Source organism: Thamnophis elegans, chromosome 1 (assembly GCF_009769535.1).
Source record: "Thamnophis elegans isolate rThaEle1 chromosome 1, rThaEle1.pri, whole genome shotgun sequence".
Taxonomy (NCBI): domain Eukaryota; kingdom Metazoa; phylum Chordata; class Lepidosauria; order Squamata; family Colubridae; genus Thamnophis; species Thamnophis elegans.
In genome coordinates, this window is record NC_045541.1 from 110,960,839 (window position 1) to 110,987,837 (window position 26,999).

Here is a 26,999-nt window from a genome sequence, read left to right on the forward strand (position 1 = left end):
TTTAGTCTGTGTGCAACCATTGACCTTAGTGAAGCAGCAACTAAAATGCTCCAGAATGTATGCATGGAAAGATGTATCTATTTAAAATCTGTGGACTTTTGTGGAATAATATTTTTTTCTATTTTTTGGGGAGGGGGCAATTTGTTATAGTTCGGATTTGACACCACATTGTCAGGTAATGCTAATTTCCGTTCTGGCATCAAGGCATTTATCCATGTGGTAGCAAAGATTGTGTCTATGCATAGCAAATGAAATATGGTACAGTACAATTAGGTACTATTTGCGGTATGCATTTGCAAGCCGTGCAGGTGTGTAAAACTGCAGTGGTGGGTTCACACGAGGCAGTGAATGTGAACAGAAAGTAAGAGAACACGTTGTATTAGGCTTGATCTGACACGCGAATTAAATGCTCAAATAGCTTCTGCCCGAACACAGACCTTCTTCCATTTCACTGCCATTTTTACGCTTCGCCATACCAAGAAATTCCCGTGGGGTGTATATGCCGTGCATACAATATAGAGCAATAAACGTGGATGTAATGTGAATAAATGCAACCTGTTTGCAGAGGTGCCGGGTAACCGTCAATCGCAATAGGTGCAGGCGGCAGCTTGCACGTATGAATGCAGTGCGGTATATGCCAATGTTTCGCGTTGCAGTCAATTACATGTGGATGTAAAAATGGTGACTGATGCATGTGTCGGCGCAGTGCAAGTGCACGCCACAGAATGCTGGCATATTCCAGCTTAAAGGCAGGACGTGATCCCTCCACACAGTCTTGCTGTTTTCATGAATATTGAAAAGAGCTACTGGGGAATCTGCCGGCAGGCGAAATTGGTATGTTTCCTGCGCAAAAAATAAAATAAAATAGCCATCAACTTCGTATTCCCTCCGCACCGCTACAGCAGGACCTCCCCGGCTCTTCTCGCAACTCAATCGGATCTGAAGGAGTAAGACCGAAGCAGAATAAGAGAAGCCACTACCTAACCCAGCTTTCGGCGCTCGATTGCTTTCGACTGAACCCGACCGTTTCAAAGGAATCCTCTTTTTTCGCTAAAATCTCGCCCGCGTTGCATTTGGCTCCTCCTTTGGGCAGCTCTGGTTCGTCTGACCTTTCCACAGGCTCCGCCTTTCTCCCCTTCCGGGCCCGCCCCCTCCGTGCAGTTCGGCCTAACCGCGCGCGTTCCCAGGGACCGCCTCTTTGGAGGCCGGCTCCGCCCCCCACTCCTCCCTCGCTCCACCTCACCCGTTTTCCCTCTCCCCTCCTCCTCCTCCCCCCACACTTCCTCGCTCTCGCGCTCCTTCTCCCCCCCCCAACTCCCCCCCCCGCCTCCCTGTCAGTGCGGTGGCTGCGCTGGGAAACATGGCGTCGGAGGGGATGATTTTAACGAACCACGACCATCAAATCCGTGTCGGGGTTCTCACAGGTAACGAACCGCGACGGGGAAGCCGGGCAGAGGTGGCCAGGGCGGTTGCGGCTCTCCGCCAGGCCGTTCCGTGCAGGGTGTACCCGCCGCGGGCGCCGTGCCGCCGACGTTGCTGCCGCTGCCACCTTTCTCCTCTGTGGCCCCGCCGCCGTCACTGCACCGGGACCCCGAGCGCCGCTTGCCGGGCTCCTTTCTCGCACTTACCTCCGAGCTCGGGCTGGCCGGGCAGCTGAGGGGCAACGAGGAGGCAGCGCGGGCGAAGCTGCCGCCTTGGCGGGCAACGGTAGCAGCGGTGGGGATTGGGCGCTGCTCTGGTTGCCGCATGCGGGCGGGAGGCTCTTTAGTGCCGCAGCCTCGAGTTCGCCGCTCCCGCTGGGGACTGGCCCGTAAATAACCTGGGGGAGCGAGAGGGGGGACGGGGGACACACCAGCCCTGAGATATCGGCTTTGCCTGGGGCGCGGAGGGACAACCGGGAGTCTCCGGAAAAGTACCTTTGCTGGACGGGCAGCGTGATTCCTCCCCTAGTGTCGAGCCCGGGAGGCTTCCGAGCTCGGCATCCCGATCCCGGCGGGAAGGAAAGCGGAGTGGGATAGCCACTGTCCCCACCCGGGGGGAGCGCTTTCGGTGGAAGGCACTTCAGCCCTTCCCTTCTTTCCCCACTCGGGGGGGAAGCCGCGAGCGTTTGAAGCGTGGAGAGAGAGGGAGGAAGGATGGTGGGGAGGGGTGGGGGAAGTCACGATCACGAGTCTTGGGTGGAAGCCCTGGGCAACCTGCCCGCGGTGGGCCCACGTTCCCAGTTACGTTGCTGGGGAATGGGGGGGGGGGGGAGGAAGAAACAGCAGCCGCTGCTCCGTTAGCTTCTTCCACCTCTCCTCCGCTGAAGCCTTTTGCGAGCGGAGCAACCAGGGACAGTTTACTGACGCCTCCACATTATCTTTAGGTGGCATTGGCAGCTGGGAATGGGCCCGGTGTGTTCGGTCCTTCCAGCTGCACCGCCCGGGAGGAAAGATAAGTGAGTGGAAGGAGCCCCCAAATCAAGGAATAATCACTCAACCCGGGAAAGAGTAGCCACCAGGGTAATGAGGAGCTGTTCTCCTCTCCCAGAGCAATATTGTAGAAATAGCTGGTCGAATCTTTTCAGAGTCAGCATGTGAGCCAAGTGGCTGTAAGTGGCCCCTTCTTTTTACCAGTGTTTCCTTGCCTGGGTGGTTCTGTAGAAGAGATGGTGATAAAGAGCTCTGCCTTTTGTATCTCTTATGTTTGCACTGCACTGGAAAATAGTTGGGGCTGAGCCTAGCTGATCCCTTAGGGGAGAAAGGATGAGTGAGGAGAGACAGTAGCTGTTCTCTCTCATTGTTGCTTCTTGAGTTGATAAATATCCTTGAACTGCCATTTATTTAGTCACTTTGGTAGGAGAAGGTGAGTAGAAGTATAGAGGAGGAGGAAGGCTTCTAGCAGGATGCCCTTCAGTGGAAGGGGCTGGAAGTGAAGGTGTTATTGAGATGCTGAAATATTGTTAGTTGTGCCTAATGGGTGCTGATTAGAGATGCCAGCCCTGCCTTTGGAAAATAACTTCCGCATGTTGCCTATTTCTGTGGTGAGTTATAAAACAACACTTTTATTTTTCCTTCCATTTGTCATTTTAGGGTGTTTTGTGAACAGTTAGCTAAATGGCTTTACTATTAAATAAATTGGAGATGTGGAATTCTCTTCCTAAAGTGAGTTGTTTCTTCTGCACTTTAAACACATTTTTCTAAACTGGGCAATGAGACTTGCTTTTGTTTGTACTGAAAAATGAGAGAAGATAAATAGTAGATTGAAAGAAGATAAAATAGTGGGAAGCTAAATTGAATGGCTAATTGGATATATATTTATATATATATATTGGATATATATATTTATGTAGCTTGGTATGAAATCAATGACTCTCTTAAAAACAGTGTTCTGCGTTGCCGTATTGCATGCTTGGCTGTCCCAGATTTTGAGGAAGTCTATGGTCTGTCTATGAATAGCTAATTGGAACCTTCCTGAGCCTGAATGTGACAGAGGGAAATCCCTGAGTCTGATGATGCGCTGTTCTTTTCCTTTAGTACTGAAACTACTAGTTTCTGATATTCGTTATCAGTTAGCTGCTGATGAAATGGGGTAGTTTTTCCTTTTTTTTTTCTTTATTATTGTAGCATGTAGAATATAAAACTATTGAAGTTGCTGATAGGAAGAAATGTACACCATATTAACCATCTGTGCTGTGTGCATAGACATAAGTATAGCAGGTAGAAATTGGCAAGAAACCAAAATCAAATTTCTGGATTTTCCACCTATGTCTTTGGAGGCAACTTTATTTATAGAGACTATAGCCATATTGGAAGAGATAGATAAATGTGAAATCTTTATGTATTTCAAATTTCATTTTGGAGTTTAGCATTACTTGCTCATTTGGTTTACATTCTGCCTTTTATACAGAAGCTCAAGGCATCATTCACAGCACTCCTATCATTTATCCTGGCAACAAATTCGAGATTTTGACTGGCCCAAAGTCACCAGGCAGGTTCCAATTCTGTAGACTGGGTCTCCCAAGTACCAATCTAATTCTTTAAACCAATGTTTCCTAATCTTGGCAACTAACAGGCGTGTGGACTTCAACTTCAAGAATTCTCATAAATGACCATGTTGGCAGTAGAATTCTGGAATTTGAAAGCCACGCACCTGGAAATGGTCAAAGTTAGGAAATATTGTCTTAATCACTATACTACATTATATTGCTCTGCCAGTTTAATATTTACTGCTTTTTTAATATGACTTTTGAGACTAAAGCAAGAATAGTTGGGCTTTTTTTATAACAAGTCGTAAATCTATTTTATATGTGTTCTTGTATAGTCGCAAATGTCAGTGATCTTATAGTATTATAAGCATACTGAAATTTTAACAATAATAGTTTCAAATAAGAAAATAGTGTCTAGCATTGTTTTCTGCTTAATAGAGTAATCTGACAAGGTCATAACTGTAGCCAAATACACTGCACACACAAGTTACATTTTTAAATTATGATATCAGTGAAGTAATTAAATATATTTGTTAGTGTTTTCTTAACCCCCATTCCTGTATGTAACTAAGTTGAAGGAATTCAGCCCTAGTTCCTGAAAAGCGGGGCACCTGAAGTCCAGAATTTTAGTTTTATATTCATTGTGTCTCCCTACTAGGGAGGGGCATTGGCCACTTTTATGGTAATATGGTACAATAATAAACATATTTAATTTCATTTTTACAGAAGATAGAATAATAAATTACTTTAATGTAAAGGAAAATGAACAGCATTATTTCCTGAAATAATTCATTGCAGGAGTTCCTGGTATAAGTTTACATTGGTATTATTAATAATACTTGACAAACTTATTTTACAAATATTAAGAATTTCCAGTCAAAACTATTGTTGTTATTAAATTGATAAATACATATTTTTTCTGAAGATAGCTGAATCTTACTTTTCAAAAATAGGGAGTATTTAATCTATATATTCCAAGCTCATTAATTTGCTGTTAAACTGGGAAAATTGATTACAAATATTGGGCTTTAGCATGTGGCAGCATTAAACTAGCCTTGGATGAGTTCATCCAAGGTTGGCTAAGTGCTGCCATAGTGCATGTGCATTTCTATCATGATCTCCTTTAGTAAAGTTACTGTATTTGGGCTGCAAAATTTATAGCTTTTCCTCAAAAGGTAGTTGTTCCATTCCCTTTTAAGTACATAAAGCACTAATCAATCAATGTATCTATCTACCCACCCACCCACCCACCACGACATTGCCACATACAGAAGGAGAGTGAGAGGGAGGGAGGGGAAGAGAATGTTCTGTGTTTTTGAATTCTATAGTACTACATAACTTTTAGAACATTGATTGCAGTAAAAATAGCATTATAATTTAAAAACATAAAATACTATGAGTTATAAATAATATTGTAGGATATTTTATAATGATTATGTTCTCATTTCTGGGTTGAAAAACTGCTGTTCCTCAAAATAAATAAAATGAGGCAAAGTCACTTTTAAAAAGTCTTTTATGTGTCTAGGTATATGTCATAAAGATTTCAAAACAAAAATAGATAAAGGAAAATGCATACTAGTGCTCAGATGTCCAAATTATCACATAATAACTAATGATAAAAATATATTAATGTATAGACTTATTCTACCCTTAATAGGTTTTCAAGCATTTTTTTTCTTTTTAAATCAGATTATAATTTCTTTAAATGACTTGTATTTTAGCAAATTCCATGGAGCAAATTGACAATTTGTATCCTTCATAGCAAATATTTATTGCAGTCAATGCTACTAGTTACATATAGACAGTGCTTATGGTGTTTGGCTCTCTTCTGCAGAGTCTACAAAACTACCCCCCCCCCCCATTTCATGCTCTCTTGTTGATTAGTCTCTCCCTTTCCTAAAATGCAAATGTGTAGTGTTAGGAAGAGAGGCAGAGTTGACTAATTGGTGTTTTCCTCAGCTGTTCCAGCATAAGTCTGCTATTCACACTCCTTCCTAGATTATTAGGTGATTGGTGCTATCTGTATGTCAGTGCATACGAGACTCTCTGTATTTGTGTGTGTGCACGTTTGTATTTGAGAGAAAGTGTCCTGACTATGGACACTTCTCCCCATTTGCTTGGGAAAACTATACCAAAATATGATTATTAAAGATAAAGGTATTAAAGATGCTGTTAACTGTGAGATCAATAATAGGGTTCACCAACAAAAGGGCGAACGACAAAACTGTGCCCGACTAAACCGCGTCATTGACGTCATCAACAGGGCGACAACAGCGCGGAGAAAGAAGCACGCTGTAAACCCTAAATCTAAACTTAACCCCTAACTCTAAACCTAACCCTTAACCTAACCTAACCCTAAACCTAATCCTAACCCTAACCCTAAACCTAACACTAAACCTAACCCTTAACCTAACCCTAACCCTAAACCTAACCCTTAACCTAATTCTAAACCTAACCCTAACCCTTAACCTAACCCTAACCCTTAACCTAACCCTAAAGCTAACCCTAAAGCTAACCCTAAAGCTAACCCTTACCTTAAGTTAAATCGGCTTTCTTTCAACGCGCTATTTAAAGCACCCTTCTTTAACCGCGCTGGCTGTTGTCGCCGTGTTGATGACGTCAGCGACGCGGTTTAGTCGGGTGTGATTTTGTCGTTCACCTTTTTGTCGGGTCACGCAATAATAATATGATATTGTTTAATAAAGATTATTGAACTGAAACAGAACATTTATGTTCTCAGAATTCAAGTTGCTTATGAAAAGCTGTTCTGTGTTGTGCATATTTAATGAATCTGCAGTTTCATACAGTTGATTGTCAGTTGAAAAAAAATCATCGTAGAAGCACTGTACCGCTTAATCAGATTCGATAAGAGAATGAAAAGAATATTGATGATATAAAAATATTAACAGTTTACTTTATAAATACTAATTCAATTTTGAAAAAAACTGATAATATTTGTTTAAATGATTATGAGTATATATCAAATCACAGTTAAATTTACTTTACTTGCACATTCATAAATGGAATGAAAAAAGTTAAATCAGCTGTCTTAACTTCTGCATAATGTGAGCAATTGGTAGAAGCTTAGTTTCTAAGTCACTTGTTAGTTTATGCAAAGGATTCATATTTAATGTGAGCTTCCTATTTACCAGTTCCTCCTGTGCTTCCCAACATTATATTTCTTGCTGCTTTAGGTCAGGGCTGTCAAACTCTCAGCCCACAGGCTGGATGCATCACATGCTGGGCCACGCCTATGCCTGGTTTAGGAAAGAGAAAAAGAGTCCCGATATGTCACAAGACACCACCATGACGACATGAGTTTGACACCCCTGCTTTAGGTTCTTCAGCTTTCTAGAAGGGAAACAGGAATGAGCAAAATTATCCCTTTCTTTTTGTCAGTGAGTTACCTTGTACAGATACCGTATTTTTCAGAGTATAAGACGGACCGTTTTCCCTCAAAAAAGAGGGTGAAAATCTGGGTGCATCTTATACACTGAATACAGCATTTTTGGCCTCCCGAAACCCCACCCCCTTTGCAAAAATGGCCATGCATAATCTTTAGAAGGCCTCCAGAGTGTTTCTGGGGGCTGGGGAGGGCAAAATGAGCGAAAAATGAGCCTAAAGGCTATGCATGCCCCTTTTTTGACAAAAAATGGGCCCATTTTTGTTGAAAAATAGGCTGGTTTTTGCTCATTTTTGCTCATTTATAGAGAGCACTCTATAAGCCTCCTAAAAGCTATGTATGTCCTTTTTTGACACAAAATGAGCCCATTTTCAGCAAAAACGGGACGTTTTTGGGAGGTCTGCAGAAGTCAAAAACTTTTTCTTTAATTTGCCTCTTCAAAATCTTGCTGCGTCTTATACTCCCATGCATCTTATATTCCAAAAAATACAGTAGTTCCATTCACAGGAAATTGAGGTGCTCTAGTAGATATTCAAAATATATCTAATCCATTTCCAAAATAGGTAAGACAACCCAATAAGATTGCATTTTCTCAGTATTATACACGGAGAAGGAAACAAATGCATTTTGAGAATATTTTGCTTAAGACTGTGAGGTCACTTCATAACTGAATTGACGTATAAACCAGTGACATTGTCTGTAAATCAATAGACAGTTCATCAGCAAAATAATACTGTGACATTTAGTCAGAATTTTTTTCTGGCCAAAATCTCTTCGTTAATATTGCTATGAGAAGCATTTCTACTTTAAAATAAGTACCTGTTCACTTTTCTACATATGTGTAATGTAGTGTTCTGTGATTTATTGGCTTTTGATTGTAAAGGATATTACTTCTCTTCAATAATTATCATACCGATGAGAAATTAATGTGTAATTCTGATGTTATTATCAGAATGTTTGTGCAACATAGGATCCTTACATGGTAATGACAGAAATATAGGATTCAGGTCTGAAATTTACCATCAGTTTTCATTCTCTGAGAACGAAGATGAGAAGTTTAATCACAGCAAATTGACAACTGACCAAGCATTGTCTTATCTTTATGATCCAGAAAGGAAGCATCATTCAGTGGAACATCATTACAAAGCTTCATTTGAAAAAATCAAAACCCAGGCTTTTCCAGGAATACTCCTAGTTAAGGTTTTTTTTTGGGGGGGGGGGATGCAAATAGTATGATTCACATAGGAGGGCCTTCTCAGCAGTAGCCCCGACCCTTTGGAACGAGCTCCCCGTGGAGATTCGCACCCTCTCCACCGTCCAGGCCTTCCGCATAGCCTTGAAGAACTGGCTCGCCCGTCAGGCCTGGGGATAGGATAGTTGCCCCTCCCGAATGATGAATGTATGTTGTTTGCTATTTTATTACATGTTGTCCTACTGGCTGTATTCCCCCCCTTCCCAGTTTTTGTGTGAGCCGCCCTGAGTCCCCTCAGGGAAAAGGGCGGCCTACAAATTCTAATAAAATTCTAAATTCTAATTCTAAAATTCTTTGAATTTGGTACCACTATCTACTCAAGAGTATTATACTGCTATAGTCAAAACTTTAAACAACGATCAAGCAGAGTTCAGAAATACAAGCTCTGCATTTGGGTTCCTACCACACAAGCCACCAAAGAGTTAATTGTGAACTTGGATCTCACCAGCTTGCCCCCATCTGCCATATAGTCCAGATTTGGGTTTGGGTGCATCTGTTTGACTCATGTGAAGAGGTGGAAATAATTATTGCTATCAGGATTGGTTGAAAACGTGGAGCCTTTTGTAATGGCTTTATGAAACTTGTTCATCGTTGGCAGATATATAGGGAACAATAGTAATTATGTGAAATAAATGCAGGTAGCAAAAGAGTTAATTGCATTGGAATAGTTTGCTATTCCGTTTATTAGAATATCTTTATTTAAAGAGAATGTGTACAGGTGGAAGCATTGCTGCTTATTCTACCCTCTTCTTTGAATAGGAAAACTAGCATATATATATTCTTGATGCTGCAGCAAAAAAAATGAAGTCTAATTAGGGCTACAGAGATTTATAAGATTAATATAATTTGAGTGCAGATTTGAATCAGGAGTTGTGTTAAAACGTTAAAAAATACCCCATACAGTTCATTCCATATGCATACAAAGAGTGAGCAAACATGAAATATGGTTTGCCTTTTGAGAATGATTAAAGGTTTTCCAAAACTTCCTGCAGTCAGTGATGCTGTGTTTTTCAAACCCAAAAAAGGCAACAGAAGCCTCTGAACTGGTCAGCAAGTTTGTCCAGGTAGATGTTGTAATGTGAGTGCACATCCAGTGAGGACCATGAAGCACTAAGGATGTAAGTATTCCGCTGTATCAGTGCCCTAACATTGTGTCCTAAGAGAAAGCATCTGGTTGGCTCAGTTCATTGCTGTGGTAAGTAAAATTTCAGGGTAGAGGTAGATGTCTGAGAAAGTTGTGCAGTTTTGAATTTGAAATCAGTTATTTCAACCTTACTGGAAGTGTGCTAATGCTATTCCAGAATTGCTTCACGCTCACAACAGTGCTATTTTCAGTTTAAAAGGTTCAGAAACACTTCTCATAAAATAACACCTGATTTGAATTCTCAATAAAGCATTTTGCTAATTTCTTGCTTTAGATAGGCTGGAATACAGAAGAAGGCAAATTTGCAAGTAGTTTTGTGGGAAGTGGGAAGTGAAAGGCATTTAGGGGGGAATGATCTGGATACTTGATATGATGAAGCTCAGTTGCTTGCAGAACCTTAGCTAGAAGGTGATGATATGTAGTTTCTTTAGTTTGAAGGAAACTTCTGCCAGTTCAATACATGTATACTTGTATACACTTATATTCATTTTTGTACTTGAACTGTAAGTGATGGATAATGTGGTAGGAATTCCACTTTAATCGAGACGTAGCCTGATTTCTGTTCTAGCTGCCTAGATAAAACAGCAGATGTGACAGTGGCCGAGGGTTTAATTGACTTATTTATTTGTATTTTGCAACTAACAAATATAACGACAAAATATAAGCATAAATATTAATAATATAAAAATATCAATATAAAAATAAATTAACAATAGGAAGCTTATGAAAGAGATGTATCTCTACATCTTTTCTACATCTAGACCAAAACGTGGGAGGTGAATGTAATTTCTGAGAAAAAAAATCATAACTGAAAAGCAATACATGAGTGGCTCTTTTCCACATGCAAAAAAGATAGGCTTTTCACAATGGATTTTCCTGCAGGTCATGACATCTGAAGAGTTTTATGCCTGGAGAGGTGATCCAATAGATTTGTGATAAAATATTAAAAGTTTAAACGTTATAAATTAACCTTTAAGTTATAATTAAGTTATAAATAGGAATGATCCCTAGACCTTGCCTCAGCCTAGGTTTTTTTGCATTTTTTGCATTTTTCATCATTTGCAATTGCAAGATAGTAAATATAAGAGTAAGACTGTGCAGTCCTTTGAACTTGATTGGGAAATGGTGGTTTGGAACAGATGAGCATGTAATTTATTAAAACAAGCACAACTCCTTCAATGAGTGATAATAGATGCTGTGATCATGTTCCCTTATGTTCCAAAGCAATTTTTCCAATGTTAGTGTAAAGCATATTGCAGCACACTTTTGCATGTTTATAAAATAGCTTATTTTGCTTTTATAGAATATTACCAATCATGAAATAATATTGCAGTTTTTCCCATAAGGTCTCCTAAATATATAAAATAAGGAAGGTCTGTATGTCAGTTGAGTTTCACCTAACTTTGTGTTTTTCAAATTTTATATTCATTTCAATTTATTGCTGCATATGTTTGGACATACCAAATATCAGAATTTTTAAATATTTGCCTAGAATATTTTTGTAGATTATAAGTGGATTTAATATAATGTTTGTATATATTTTAAAGATGTGTCAGAGGAATGCCAGGATAAGAGCTCACACACACACACACAAACACACACACACAAGCACACACACAGCATTTAAACTAATGAGGGAGATTATTCTAAGATGATTATAATAATAAAGTAGTGTGAGCTAATATATGCAAATGAAAATATAATATATACTTTGGAAAACCTAATAAACCATAGTGCTGTGATGGCGAACCTATGGCATGTGGGCCACAGGTGGCACGCGGATCCATTTGTCAGGGCATGTGAGGCACGAAAAACCGGCCCTACTGGCAAACCGTAAGTTTGGGAATGTACCTCCAGTTTGCTCAGGGGCTGCTTGTAAGTCACTTCCGGTTTGTCCGTAGGGTCATTTTTTGCCCTCCAGAGCCCCTACGAAAGGCCCCTGAAGGCTCCGGAGTGCTAAAAACAGCCCTAAGAGCAAACCGGAAGTCCGTTCCTGAACTTCCAGTTTGCCCATAGGGCTGGTTTTTTGTGCTCTGGAGGCTCAGGGAAGTTCCTGAAGCTTTCAGAGGGCCTCTGGGGGGCCAGGGAGGCTCTTTTCTCCCTCCCCAGGCTCCTACAAAGCCTCTGGAGCCTGGGAAGGGCAAAAAAAGCACGCCAAAAATAGGGGGGAGTGCTGGTCATGTGCAAATGCATGCTGGGGTCGTGTTCATTGCATTATGGGTGTGGCACGCCCGCGCACAACCCCTCTGCGCTCCCCCTGCTTTTGGCATGCGAGCCAAAAAAGGTTCACCATCACTGCCATAGTGCCACAATGGTTAGAATGCAGTATTGAAGGCTAACTCTGCCCATAGCTAGGAGCTCAATCCTGACTGGCTCAAGGTTGACTCAGCCTTCCATCCTTCTGAGGAACCAGATTGTTGGGAGCAATATACTCTGTAAACTGCTTAGAGATGGCTGTAAAGCACTATGAAATGGTATACAAGTCTTAAGTACTATTCCTAATAAGTACAAAACAACCAACACACTCACACATGCTGTATTTTTCAGAGTATAAGATGCACCTTTTTCCTTCAAAAAAGAGGCTGAAAATCTGGATGCTCTTATACACTGAATACAGCATTTTTTGCCTCCTGAAGCTCCGGCACCTTCACCAAAATGGCTGTGCATAGCTTTTAGGAAGTGCTCCTGGGGGCTGGGGAGGGCAGAAATGAGTGAAAAACAGGTCAATTTTTTGCTCAATTTTGTCCCCCAAGTCCCCAGGAGCACTCCATAAGCCTCCTAAGGCTATACATGCCCTTATTTTGATAAAAATGGGCCCATTTTTGTGAAAAATGGGCCATTTTTGCTCATTTTTGTGGGGGCCACCCCTCAGAAGGACTCTACAAGCCTCCTAAAGACTATTCATACCCTTTTTTTTGGCAAAAAATGGGCCCGTTTTCGCAAAAAATGGAAGAAAATTTTGATCCTACTTTGTATGTGGTAATTCTGTGACATCATACTGGTAGCAGAAATGTTTTCCCATTCTAGTTTGATCCTTCAGTTTCTTTCCCCCTTTCCTTCTCCCAAAATTGTAAAAAGTATTATCAGAAGGAAAAAAAATGCAAATTGTGTAGCTGGTCAGAAATATGTGACAGGAGCTGTAGATCTTCTTGCCTCCCTGGAATGTCCCCCAACCAGCATGTGATCTATTTCAACTAGTTTTAAATTCTATCTAAAAATGGCAAGGGAGAAATATCTTTCTCTCTTATTTCAGTCCTGCCAGCAAGAGCGCAGCAGGCCATTGGGCTTTTCAGAGGTCTCTAAGAAGGAAGACAAGGCTAAATGAGAAAGTAGCTCTTTTTACTTTCTTCTGCTTGTGTTTCTCTGGATCTGGTCCAGGACTTTCCAATTACTTGTTGAAAGTCTAAAACTGTGCAAGTGACTGAAAATAATCCAATGTGTGGTATCATAATCAGCTGAAGTACTTTTTCGGGGCCAGGCGCTCTCAGAAAGAGTGAACAACATAAAATGAATGTAAAACCTGACTAATAAAGTTTGTGTATGTGTGTGTGTGTATGTATGTATGTATGTATGTATGTGTGTGTGTGTATGTATGTATGTATGTATGTGTATATATATATATATATATATATATATATATATATATATATATATATATATATATAGTTTATGAATTTGTATATGTAAAATCATAAATCAATATTTTCTTTAATTACACTGAACTGAAGGCTAATGCTTCATTTTGGAATAAAAGGCTTCCTGATTATAATGAATTACAGGTAGTCCTCAACTTAAAGCAGAAGTGACCGTTTGAAGTTACAGCAGCGTGATATGACCATTTTTCACACTTAGAACTGTTGAGGCATCCCATGGTCACATGATAAAAATTAAGATGCTTGGCAACTGACTTATATTTATTATTGTTATAATGTCCAAAGGTGATATGATTACCTTTTGCAACCTTCTAATAAGCAAGGTTAAAGGGGTTAAGTTAGTAACAACCGTCTTAGTAACTTAACAATTGCAGTGATTCACGTAGTAACTGTAGCAAGATTCATAAAATGGAGCAAAACCCATTTAACAAATGTCTCACTTAGCAAGAGAAATTTTGAGCTCAGTTGTGGTTGTAAGTCGAGGACTACTGTGGTGCATTATATGTCAGAAAATAAACCTTGCAAAATTGATAAATTTAAAGGGTTAAATATTCAAGTGACATGAAACGTACTTCAAAAATATTTTGATAATACCAAAGGATTTCTTATCAGTTGTCTGTTATACCTCCTGCAGAGAAACTATGAACTCTAAATCTGTTGAAAGATTTGAGAGAGGGAAAAGGACACACACATACACACACCAGAATAAGTATAAATAGTAGTCGACAATGATAACATACTAATAACACAAATAGTAATTGCATTAATAATACAATGGCACAATGAAATATGTGGGTATATGTGTATGTGAGGTTTATGTTTGGCAATTATTTTCTCCTTTAATTATGGATTTTGTATTAGTAATATAATTAACATATCAAAGAGTTGTGAGCTTGAATCTCTGCCTTCTTGTCTTCCAGTCTAAGTTAAGTATGACATTCTTCATATCTCACTTCGCATCTCCTGTCCACTCCACCATCTATTTATCTTACTTACCAAGTTGCAATCTTCCATATTTCATGGTTATCTCTAGAGGAACATATAAATATTTATCTCCTTATGTTTTTAGTTGTTTCTCTTATTACTAGGAAGATTGAGACTTTCACATTTTTCATAGGATTGAGAAGGTGTATAGTATATCACCAATCTTAGATATTCTATATTACATACATTCTCATCTTTTGAATTTTTTATTTTTATAATTTTAAAACTTTTTAATCTTAAATTATTCTGATTTTAATGCTAATTTTACTGATCATATTGTACATCGCCAGAGCCCTTCTCTGAGTGAGATGGGCAATTTAAAAATATGAAATCTAAACAAACAAATAAATAAAATCTTTCTAGTATTCTCCACTTCCACATTTCCACATTCTTAATTAATTTTGGAGAGTGCTAGTCATTTTGTCTTGTATGCCACAGGTGCAACCAAAGTCCAGTTTTAACCCAAACCTACTATTCTTTGCAAATTAGTAGATTCTAGAGATTGTAGTACCTGGCAAATCGGTATGTGGCTGCTCAAATTCCATTGGCAATATAGACTACGTGGACATGTTTAATTTGTATAATAAAATAACTATATTCTCAACAGTGCTCCTATTCAAAGCACATTTTTCCTAAAGAAAGGACCATTGATTTTTATAATGTTAACTTTTCAAGTAAGATCGTTTAGAACTGTAGCCTTATTTTAATTTAAGGTTGATGATTATAATTGACTAAGTCTTATTTTTAGACCAGTGAATAATGGAAAATCTATTTTTTATGCTCTGCAATAGTGTAATAGTGAACAAGTTTATCACCTTTCATTCTATTACTTTGAGCCATAGTCCAACAGGCAAATGTTTAGGAAACATATACATCTCTGGTTGGGATGAATTGCTGTAATTTCTGCATTACAAAAGAAAGAAAGAGAAAAATTAATTAAACACTGATATGCTTTCACTGTCAAAGTTCTGTTTTTAATCTGCCTGTTCCAGAGTTAACTTGACATGAAAGACATGTTCCAATTTTATCTCCTTGGACTTTGTAAAAGAAAAATATTTGGGCTTTTCAACATCTTAACAAAACATCAGAAGCACTGGTCCTAATTAGCAAACATATGAAGGCTTCCCTATAAAGGTCAGAAATTAGTGTTTTCAAATGAAAATTGATATTGTAAGGAAGTTGACTTACAGAGCTGAAAGACAAATCAATACCTCATATATATGATTAATCATTATAAGTGTTGAATATTACAAAAATTAAACTTTGGATCACAACACGGCAAAATGAAATGTTAAGCTTCATTTTACTTCTATTTTTAGGAATAACCTGTGTTGGTATTATAGTAAAAATGATCAGGTTGAAGTTGATATTATAATATTAATGATATTATAGATTAATTTACTGTTGGCTTATCAGTATATAACTGTCACAAAAATGTGATCAAATGTTAGTTATTTTTTTAATCCTGATTGTTCTTATGTTGAATATGTATCTATTTTCTGACTTCTATTTTGTCTTTGGATCATAGTGGTTTCACCTTATGTCTTTTTTCTGTTAGTCATTCTGAATTGATATTTGTAAACTAACTGGGTTTTAATGTTGCTGCTTCATTTGAAATATGCAAATTATTCCCTATTGCTACTCTTTTTATTCTATTGAGAGATTGTAAAATCCATCTAAATATGGTTTTAGAAAATTCCATAATGTGTTAGCTAAGAATGCACCTTTTTTTCTTTCCCACCTGCATTTTTTTTTCAAACAAAAGACCTGGGCAGTTTAAAATAAAGACTCAACATTTTACTTCTATTGGAATCTATATGTCCAATTTTCCTGAAATGTGAATATTCAGATTTCTTACTTTTGCTAATCCTTCAAATACTGTATAAAAGTAAACATCTATGGAGATTCTTAGTTATCCAGGTTATGATTGTCTCAAAGGTGCTTTTCAAAAGGCAGCTGGACTTCCTTTGTTTTTTCTTGAAGATGTTTCACTTGTCATCCAAGAAGCTAAGTATAAACATACAGTATATACATTGTATAAAAGTATATGTATGCTGTCCAGAGACATTCTGAGGGTGAGATGGGTTGTATCTAAATTTGATAAATAAATAAATAAATGAAAAAGACAGTAGCCATAATTCAAAATAAAGGTTTTTAAAAATGCGGAGGAAACTCCCCATAGCTACAATAAATCCCACTACTCCCTCATCCCTCAAAAAAGGATTGATATGTAAGAGTTTTTAACCGTAAATTAAACCCAGTCCACGTAGAATAATATTGACCAATCTTTCAATTATGTTAATAAAAGACTATTTCAAAGAGTGGGAGTGAACACATTTCTTCCATCTAAAATATTATGATGGAACTAATTATTTCTTTCCAACCACAAGATTCTATTTGTTATAGAAGGAGAATTTCGAAGCTCTTCGTTCCTTATATATTGTTTAACATCAGATTGACATTGATAAATTGTATTACAGGTAGTCCTCGACTTACAACCATAATTGAGCCCAAACTATCTGTTCCTAAGTGAGACATTTGTTAAGTGAATGTTGTCCCATTTTACTTCCTTGTTTGCCATGGTTGTTAAGTGAATCACTACAATTCTTAAATTAGTAACATAGTTGTTAAGTGAATCTGACTTCTCCATTGATGTATGTAGCTTGTCAGAAGGTTGCAAAAAGATCACATGACCCTAGGACACTGCAACTGTCATAAATATGAGTCAGTTGCCAAGCATCCAAACTTTGATCATGTGACCATGGAGATACTGCAAATGTGGAAAACAGTCATAAATCACTTTTTTCTGTGCCATTGTAATTTTGAACAGTCACTAAGTGTTGTCAGTCGAGGACTACCGGTACGTTCCCTTAAATCATATTAACGCTACTGTGAATATTAGGCCAAAACAAGACAGCCATAATTCATGTTGGAATAATAATAATCAAATATATTAAATCTAATGGATTTCTCACAGTTATTTTTTTATTATTGAATCTACAGATACTCCCAAAACATATATTTTTCAAGTAGTGGAACAGTTCCATGTGACACAGACAAAAGAAACACGTTGATGTATAGTTTCATGTTCTTACAACAGTAGGTTTACAGTTGTAAGTGTACATAGTAACTTAGTAACTGTATGTTTACTAAGCTTTGATTGTAATTAAATTGATTGTGTTATGTTTGCTGAAGGAATAATTTAAAGCAGTTCTAGTTTTCTTTGATAGTATGACAAGAACATCTAAGGCCATATGGGCTGTTGTGAAGCTGAAATTACTGTAAAATTACAATGTGTTTTACTTAAATTATGTTTCAATATATGCCCATGATGGCGAATCATTTTTGGCTCGCGTGCCAAAAGCAGGAGGAGTGCATGGGTGTTGTGCGCAGGCGTGCCATACCCATAATGCAATGTGCACGACCCCAGCATGCATTTGCACATGACCAGCGCTCCCCCCAATTTTTGGCGTGCTTTTTTCGGCCTCCCCAGACTCCAGAGGCTTTGTAGGAGCCTGTGGAGGGCAAATACAGCCTTCCCCGCCCCCCCCCCGAGGCCTTCCGGAAGCTTCAGGAACTTCCCTGAAGCCTCTGGAGTGCAAAAAACCAGCCCTACGGGCAAACTGGAAGTTCAGGAATGGACTTCTGGTTTGCTCATAGGGCTGGTTTTAGCACTCCGGAGCCTTCAGGGGCCTTCCGGAGAAAATGACTTCCGGTTTCCTCGTAGGGTCATTTTTTGCTCTCTGGAGTCTTCAGGGAAGCCTCGGGAAGGCCCCTGAAGGCTCCAGGGGGCTAAAACCAGTCCCACGAGCAAATTAGAAGTACGTTCCCGAACTTACAGTTTGTCTGTAGGGCCGGTTTTTCGTGCCTCGCGTACCCTGACAAATGGCTCCGTGTGCCACCTGTGGCACGCGTGCCACAGGTTCGCCATCACAGATATATGCTATAACTTAGTCATGAAGAGTGAAAGATCTGCATTTTATAAATAGCCTAAGAGAGGGACAAACATATTTCAAATATGAAATGAATATATGGTGTGAATATATGGTATAATTGTTTCCAGTGACCTTCCAAGCTGACCTCATGTACTGACCCATATGATCCTGTAGCTTGATGACTATGATGCCTGATAGAACTTTCCACATTATATGGAAGCAGGTTTTGGCTGATAGTTAGACAGTGCTATTCCCTTGTGGGGTCTTTCATGATCAGCACTGTTCTTCCTTGAATTAGCCATTTTGGGTGCGAACCTGCTTCCAGCAGCTGGGTCATCTTTGCTGCTAGGCATTCATGTACTGCTATTAGTTTTTTTAAATCAGGTGTGGGTGGTGTCCAAGCCAGGTGTCCAGCTTTTCATGTTCTTGACCCACAATTATAAGTCTGCTATTGTGATGATAACTAGTACTTGTCTTAAATAATTGCTGTGCTCTGTTCTCAGGTCCTACAGCCATATTGCATTCTCTTGCTCCCATATTTTCTTCCAGTACTGTTCAATTTATGCTATTGTGCTATTTCTGTGTTGTTGCACTGCAGTTGGGAGTACATCTTGAAAAGTTCTTCAAAGAACACAGCATTTATCCTTTTGGCCTCTGCTTCTCTAGTGTATTTTCTTAGCCTGATAGCCAATGTGATGAGCCTTTGCATAGGAGTTTGTAGGGCTTCAGATGGAGTCAAGCCCTTGTATTTTTTTCAGGAGTCTTATTCTTAATCTTCGTAGCCTTTGGTAATTCCACCAGCTGACTAACCTCTCCTTGAGTTGCCTTGATTTTAGCCTCTAACCTTATTTTCTGGGGGAGAGGAATTATGTATTGCTTTTTTTTTTCTTGATTGTGTCGTCAAGTAGTAGGAAGGGATAATTTTGATGAGATTTTCAAGAGTTTTGGCAACTTGTCTGTTGTAATCTGGATACAGAGATCCGGAAGACAAAACAGCTCCTGCTATCTTATGTCAGGTCAGCACACTTGGGCCCTCTTCTCCCACAAAATGGTTCAGGTGTTTCTTTAACTGGTGGGGGGGGGGGGGGCTGTGCCTTCTGCCCTATTCCATGGAGCAAGATTTGGTAAGGTTTCCTCATACTATTTCCTGAGCTGATTTTGGACAGCAAATGTCCCAGTTGGAGATCTCAAATGAATTAGCATGGACACTTTATGTAAACACAAGAGGGCGAGGTCTGACCCTTCCCTCCCCAAATGTCTTCTCTCTTATCTAATCTTTCCTAGAGGAATCTGCCAGTCTGGGAAGATTCTTGTGAAGGTGCAGAACAATAAAGTAGCTACTTTGAATTCTACCTGTATGAGTCTGATCATTTAGGCTTCACAGCTCAATTGGTAGTAAATACCTGCTGACCTATAGTTTCTCTGGGTCAAATTCTTCCATTTCTTCATGTTTTTAGTGTCCCCTCCCTCTCTCTGTATTTCTTCTGAGGAACTTCTGTTTTGAGCAGAAACATTTTGCCTTTTCTAGTGTGTTGCTCTTTTATATTTTCCTCCAACAAAGTTAAAAACTTGGACTTCCAGATGATGTTTAAACAAGAGGTGAATTATCAGACATATTTCTTAACAGAACATATTATTTAGGGTCTCTCCTGCACCTGCTCTCTCCCAAACTCCAGATTGTGATATATGTTTCTTACCTGTGTACTGTTGTTGATTTCCCAGAATCTGCTTATGTACTTTATTTTACCAAACAGTATAATCATTGATGAAACTTTAATATACGTCTATGTCCATGTCCACCCGTCCGTCCATTCATCCATCTATCTTTTTGTCTTTCTTTTTGTCTGGCTGTCTATTATATTAAACTTATTGGTATATATATATAGTTTATGTTTTCATAATATAGAAGCATTAGTATAGGTAGCGCTCAGGGCTAGCACATAACAACTAAAATGTGGTTGTTATGTGGAAAATCACATGACCGTGACTGTGCTTAAGACTTCAGCTTTTCTTTTTCCCTATTCCTCTGCTCTTTGGAATATTCAGTGAATAGCTATAAGATAATTAATGTTTCTGTTTGTATTCATTAGAGAAGCAAACTGCTGGTGCTATGGCATTCCTTTAATGTGAATTGGCCATTGTGTGCCTGCTTACTCTCTTATAATAACTTCTTCTCCAATCTCTCTGCTCTTCATTGGGAGTGGGGCAGTGAATGGATCAGGCACAAGAGAGATTGCTTAAAGAAATCTCTTGTTTAGGCATCTTTTGACTCTATGGAGGGAAGAAAGAAAAAAGAGTCAAGCACAGAACAACATGTACTAACTGCTTGAGGGAGATAGGCAGGCCAAAAACATATACATACACTCAGGGAGGGGGAGAGAGATAGATGCTGCAAAGATTATAAATGAGCACTCTCTTCTCAAAAGTTATTTTTCAGCATCGCCATAACTTTGAATGGTCGCTGCATGAGGCAGTCAATAAGTTAGGCCTTCCTATATATTAAATATATCTCTGCTGTGTTTCTTTACTGTTATTAGTGTCTTGCTTCATCATGCTTCCACTGCATTGAAAACTATAATTATTAATTAGTTTGATTTGCTCTTCCTTATTTGGGAAGTCAAGTTTATGATTCTCTATGGTAATTTTGTCACTCTCTAGAAATGACCCAGTATTATTCTTCATTCACTATGTGTATCAGTGGTGGGTTTCAAAAATTGTTCGAACCTACTCTGTGGGTGTGGCCTCCTTTGTGGGAGTGGCTTGCAGCCCATGTGACTGGATGGGAGTGGCTTGCTGCCCACATGACCAGATATGAAGATGCCGACGACACTTATCAGAACCACCTTAAATTACCTCACACACAGCACTGGCATGCATAAGAATATGATGTAAACTTGTTTTTTAAAAGGCATCTTTGGTTTGCGTTAAAACAACTTCAACACACGCAATGTTCTGATTGCATCACAAACGCAGTAATCTTCCTTACCTTTCACAGAGGCACTGAGTTTTATAAATATGAGCATGATAGTGTAGAATAACCATATCCAAGTACCTGTGGGTTTCAAAACATTTTGGAACCTCTTCTGTAGGTGTGGCCTGTTTTCTGGGTCCACTGGTGGAACCTCTTTTAACTGGTTCGGTAGATTTGACGAACCGGTTCTACCGAATAGGTGCGAACTGGTAGGAACCCACCTCTGAGGTGTATATGCAAAACTATGTGATTGCAAATGCAATAGATCTTCCACTGTATAGAAGTATCCTGAGATAGACTTAAAAATTATTTGTGGGAGAACATGAATAACACCCTCCCTTGCTTATCTATATTTTTTCAAACACAGCAAACTGTAACAAATTATATAGCTAAGATATGATGCACTACACTTGTATGCTAACATCTTGCAACTGAGGGTGAGCAGCTGGCATGGTGCTATAGTACTTGTATACTAAGCCTTTGACATTATAAATGTGTGTATGTATTTGTATGAATTTTTATGGGTTTGAAATTTGTGATTCTGCCTCTAATTCAGTTTCCAAATACTACTAAAAAGAGCCATTGATCTCACGGTATGGAAGGAAGCATTGCATATATTTTGACTGCTAAGTTATGTGATTTCCTGTTATTTAGAGGGTTCTATGTATTCCCATTTTGCCTGAGATATTTCGGTGGATACACAATTAATATATCAATAGCCATAGCAGGTCAGCTCTTGAGAATATTTTTATTTTATTTGGAATGAATGACTGGGCTGAACTAAACCAACAAAGAGTTTTGCGTAAAAGCTTTAGAAACAAAGTTGGTGGAAGTTTCAAAATGGTGATTAGCTTTATCCTGAGCTTTTAGCACCATAAAGAAGCTATCGTGGTAATCTACAGTTTATATGCCATTTTTTTCTGCTTGAAGGGACCTAAATTACATTTGCAGCAAATGCAAGCTGTTACATCTATCGGGAAAAAAGGTGATATGTCTCGAGGAAAGAGGGTGTGTGTCGGGGAATGAAAAGGTTTTGCCGCTGTTGAGAAAGGATATTAGAAAGAGGAAATTTGTATAGGAGAAAAATGCAAGTTCACAGAAGAACATGGCAAACAGAATTGGTAGTAAAAGAGTTCTGCAGCCAAAGCTAGGCTCTTACAGCAAAGAGTCATTGTGAAGAAACACTGTGTTGATCAATACTCTTAGTAAGTCTTGTGTGCATATTGATATAACCTTGGAGAGAGGTTATAATGTAACTTTGCTTATTTGTAGAGAGTTTGGGAACATTAGTAATTTAGAATCAGCAAATTTTTCTGGCTCTGGACATTGAAGCTCACTTTTGAACAAAGACACTGGCTTCTAAAAAATATTTGCATAAAATTGCCAAAATGTGGGAGATTTTGATTTTTAAAACTGTTATTAATGATTTGGGGTATCTACATTGAAATATACTATAGATTGTCCAGTAAAATCAAGAGACAAAATGTGTTACAGTAGCTTGTGCTACCATCAACTGTGGTATTTTACTGGACCAACTCTGGGGATTGGGAGTAGGGGGCACTGTTTGCAGTGATTCTTCTCCATTCTCCCTGACGGATACCAGTCAGTATTAATGGGGGAGAAGAGTTGGACTACCCTATTCTAGGCAAATGATTCTGTTTGTGGGCTGGCTTAGTGCCTGGAGGCTATAAGGGGCTGGAGGGGAGAAATTGGCTGCAAGTCAACCTTAGCAAGAAAGAATCAAAGTGTCCCATCCCCCATCTCCCCCCCCCCTCCAATCAGGAGAATTGATATTTTTGATTGGATGAGATAATACTCCCCCTCACAGATCTGGTGCACAATGTGGTTCCTCTTTGACTCACAGATCCTGCTAGAAGAACAGGTGACAGCCATGGCTAGGGGGACCTTTGTATAAAATCATCTTGTGTGCTAATTGTGTCCATTCCTGGACCAGGAAGCATTCCCTACAGTCGGCCATGCCTTAGTCACCTCCTGTTTGGTTTACTTTACACGAGGCTTCCCATGAAGACTATCTTGAAGCTGCAACTGGTTTGGAATGCAGCTGCTTAGGCAGTGATGGGAATGTCTTAAATATGTCCATATAAGTTGTGTGCTTTGTGAGGTGTACCAGTTGCCCATTTGCTCCAGATGTGAGTCAAGGTGCTGACTGTTACCTATTCTTACCTATTCTTACCTATTCTATACCAAAGCCTTACATGGTATATGGTGTGGTTACTTGAAAACTATCTATCTCCCATAGTATCTGCCCCAGTTGATTTGATCTTACAGGATCGATGCACTGCAGATCCCTTTGATTACATAATATACTGTGTCAGGAGCACAAAAGTATGCCTTTTTTGTGGCAGCATCTGGTTTCTGCAATGAGGTTCCCCTTGAGGTCTAGATGACCTCTATTCTTCTGTTGTTAAGAAGGACCTTAGAGACCTAGGCTCTAAGGAGAGAATTAAGGCCCTTTACTTTGTCCTTATTCAGTTTTGTCTCTCTCCCCATATTTTGTGTTATTTTATTTTGTTTTAATTTAATTTAATTTTAATGGTGGTGGTTGTATTTTCCTTCTTTAAATTGTGGGCCTCGCAAAATTATTGAGAGGCAGGCGTCATACAAATTTGTTATATAAATGAAATGATTAAAAAATAATTGTTAGGGTTGCAGTGCATCCTGAAATACATCTTTTTAACATTTCCACAGCCTTGCTAAAAAGTACATTTTTTCTATGTACTTGTTTAAAGGGATCACATTCTTGACCAGCAAACAAATTTAGGAAATATACCATACATTTTATTGGACTAAATCTATCCAATCTTCTTTACCAAGAAAACAACAGAAATCTCTGTAAAATTAAGTATCTTAAAGGGGTGGGGGTGGGGGTGTCAAGGTTAACTGAAGATTCTCTAACTGAAGATTTAGAAAAGATTTAAGTAAATAAGACTCGACCTTCATATTATGTTTATAGGTTTGCCTGCAGGTAAAAATGGCTGCCAGATTATGAAACCTTGACAATTATATTTCAAATTATATAAAATACTGCATTTATATATCAAAGTAGTAAAAAAGCAAGTCTATAGATAATTTTTACCTAGTTACATGTTTGTAGGCTTGTGGTCCGGATTGTACCCAGAAAATTTACATTTTATGATATTTCTCACTTGATAAAAAGTTCTAATGGCAGATACTATCAGTCTATATGTAAGTATGAACTAAATCAGTTTCTTACCAGGAGTCTACAATATATTATAACAAGCCTTGAGTGAAAAAATGAGCATTTCATTTCAATTGCCCCTTAAATGGTTATGAAAATGCCTACAGCAGAAAATTCTAAATTCTGGGCAATAACATTAAAAAATTGCCTCAAAGGTGAAATTTCCCCTCTCTTATAGTGTGTGTGTGTGTGAGAGAGAGAGAGAGAGAGAGGGAGGGAGAGGGAGAGGGAGAGGGAGAGGGGGAGGGAGGGAGAGGGAGAGAGAGAGACCAAAGAGGGCGCCAGAAATTTCAGAAGAATTGCAGCTGAATTTTTGTGTATATCGATGAGCATATTCAAATCTTTACAGATACATAATTACAAAAGGTGGGGTTTTTTAAAAGAAAAAAGTGTATAAAGCTACAGGGATGGTGGCAGAGTGCAGGGACAACTGACACGGGGTATCAGGGATGATGGGTTCACATCACACTGCTGAGTGGCAGCTTCATTCTATGGGGTTGCGGCTTCCCGTGGTGCAGCTTCAACCATAATGGTGGCTTTTAGCTTCACCCAACAGTGCTTCTGGGACAGGCTGGAGCTGATTTTTGCCCTGCAAAGGACTTTGTGGTGTAGCTCAGACAGAGATGAGTTCCTATGAGTTCGGACCAGTTCAGCCGAATCGGTAGTGGTATGCCAGCCTGGGTCGCAGAACCAGTAATGATTGCTGGTTGGCCACGCCCCCGAACTGATCCACGTGCTTGGACGCTCATCTCCCGAAGCTTCCAGCATTGCAAAGGAAAGGCGGGGGGGGGGGGTTGCCTGGCAAGTTTTGCAGCCAGCAACTTTGGGAGATGTTAGCCTGGCAGGGAGGGGGCAGCCCAACAAGCTTCGCAGTCGCATGGCTGTGAAGCTTGTTGGGGCCCTGTCCCCACCAGGTGAGCGGTTCCCGAAGCTGCCGGCATTGCGAAGGGGAGGTGGGGAAGGGGAGCAGACTGGCAAGTTTCACGGCCGCTGGCTTCGGGAGATATTAGCCTGGCATGGAGAGGGGATGGCCCAGCAAGCTTTGCAGTCGTGTGACTGCAAAGCTTGTCGGACCACCACCTCTGTCTCTGATAGGCTAGCGTCTCCCAAAGCCGCCGGCATTACGAAGATGAGGCAGAGAGGGGCAGGTGGCCTGGCAAGTTTCCCAGCTGGTGACTTTGGGAGACAGTAGCCTAGCTAACAGCTTTCTCCTTTTCCCATGGCCCTTCCATGCTTGCCTTCCATGTGGCTTTCCTGGCAGTCCCCCATGCCTGCTTGCCTTCTGAGTTTGGTGGTGCTGCAGGAGGGTGGGCAGATGCATAATAAAGCATACTGTCTTCAAAGCTTGGATCTACCCAAAGAGAAGGTGATGAAAATCCTTGTTAGCTTGCTTACTTTATAAGTAGTTCAAGATGCAAATATGCCTAATGCCTCTTCCTCCTCCTATTTTCCCCACAACAACTCTGTTACATGGGATGGGTTGAGAGAGAATGATGGCCCAAAGTCACCCAGCTAGCTTTCATGCCTAAGGTGGACTGGAACTCACATTCTCCTGGTTTCTAGGCGAACACCTTAACCACTACCCCAAACTGGGTATGACGTACGTATATGATGCATGATTTGAGTATGATGTAGTCCTAGAGTTGAATGCTTTCATTTTGTCTTTTGCTAGAGACTTCATTATATTTCCACCAACAAAGATATTTTTAGTAATGAGTTATTTTATCTTTAGATAGCTCATAGAATCTAATTTAGTGGTATTATGGCATCTAGAGCCTGATTTTTCAAGTGGCTATTAATAACCGTTAAAGACTTTCAGCACCTCTTACAATAAAAGAGCTAAATGCTAATTATATGTCTTTTATACAGGCCCCTTTGTTACAGTTACAGAACAGCAACTCTTGTCAAAGTTCTGTCAAATTTTTCCAGTATTAGGAAAAGCATTCTTTTGCCTATAGAAGATCATAGATACTTATTTATTTAGCATATGGCATATAGTGTCAGGGAAATCTACACATCTAGACACAATGCAGTCCTGACAGACTAGATTGCTAGTTCATTCTGTTGGGCTTGCACATCTATCCTTAGTGCACGGGGGAGGAAGGGGGCGAACTAGCTTTACACCAATTAACCAGTAGCACTCTGGTTGCTGGCTCTTCGGGCTCCTCTACCAGTCTTACCTCACCTGGCTTCATGTTGCATTGCCTCCTGTCCAGCCAGGTCTGGTGCTGCCGTCCGTTCTACACACACATGAACACAGCGAGGTTTTTTTACCCACCGAAGTGGTACCCATTTATTTACTGGCAATATTGCATGGGCAGGAGTTAGGGACTGGGCGATGGGAACTCATTCTGTCTCATGGACCTGGGTTCAAACTGTCAGAATGCAGATCATTTCTGGCGAGCAGTTCCAGCATCATTAAGCCTCTGTGCCATCGTTTCCCCTCACAAATGCTTTCTTTGTATTTTTA

General features: G+C 39.7%; 1 protein-coding gene and 1 long non-coding RNA gene across 15 annotated transcripts in view; one reads left to right on the plus strand and one right to left on the minus strand.

Annotated features, from left to right (window-relative positions):
• Positions 1-2,160, minus strand: part of LOC116515450 — an 84,101-nt gene extending 81,941 nt beyond the window's left edge. For 2 of the 5 annotated variants that reach the window (XR_004256257.1, XR_004256255.1), the window contains exon 1: positions 1,917-2,160. This is a non-coding gene — a long non-coding RNA (uncharacterized LOC116515450). The remainder of the gene's footprint in view (positions 1-1,916) is intronic. The other 3 variants (XR_004256256.1, XR_004256254.1, XR_004256253.1) reach the window with 3 other exon arrangements.
• The window catches only part of GPHN (gephyrin), a 231,627-nt gene continuing 205,876 nt past the window's right edge, over positions 1,249-26,999 (plus strand). For 4 of the 10 annotated variants that reach the window (XM_032227429.1, XM_032227421.1, XM_032227439.1 and 1 more), the window contains exon 1: positions 1,254-1,424. In XM_032227429.1, coding sequence (XP_032083320.1) covers positions 1,361-1,424 — 64 coding nt within the window. In that variant the 5' untranslated portion in view covers positions 1,254-1,360. Of the gene's footprint in view, positions 1,425-2,288; positions 3,023-26,999 lie in introns of those variants that run through there. The other 6 variants (XM_032227482.1, XM_032227465.1, XM_032227456.1 and 3 more) reach the window with 4 other exon arrangements.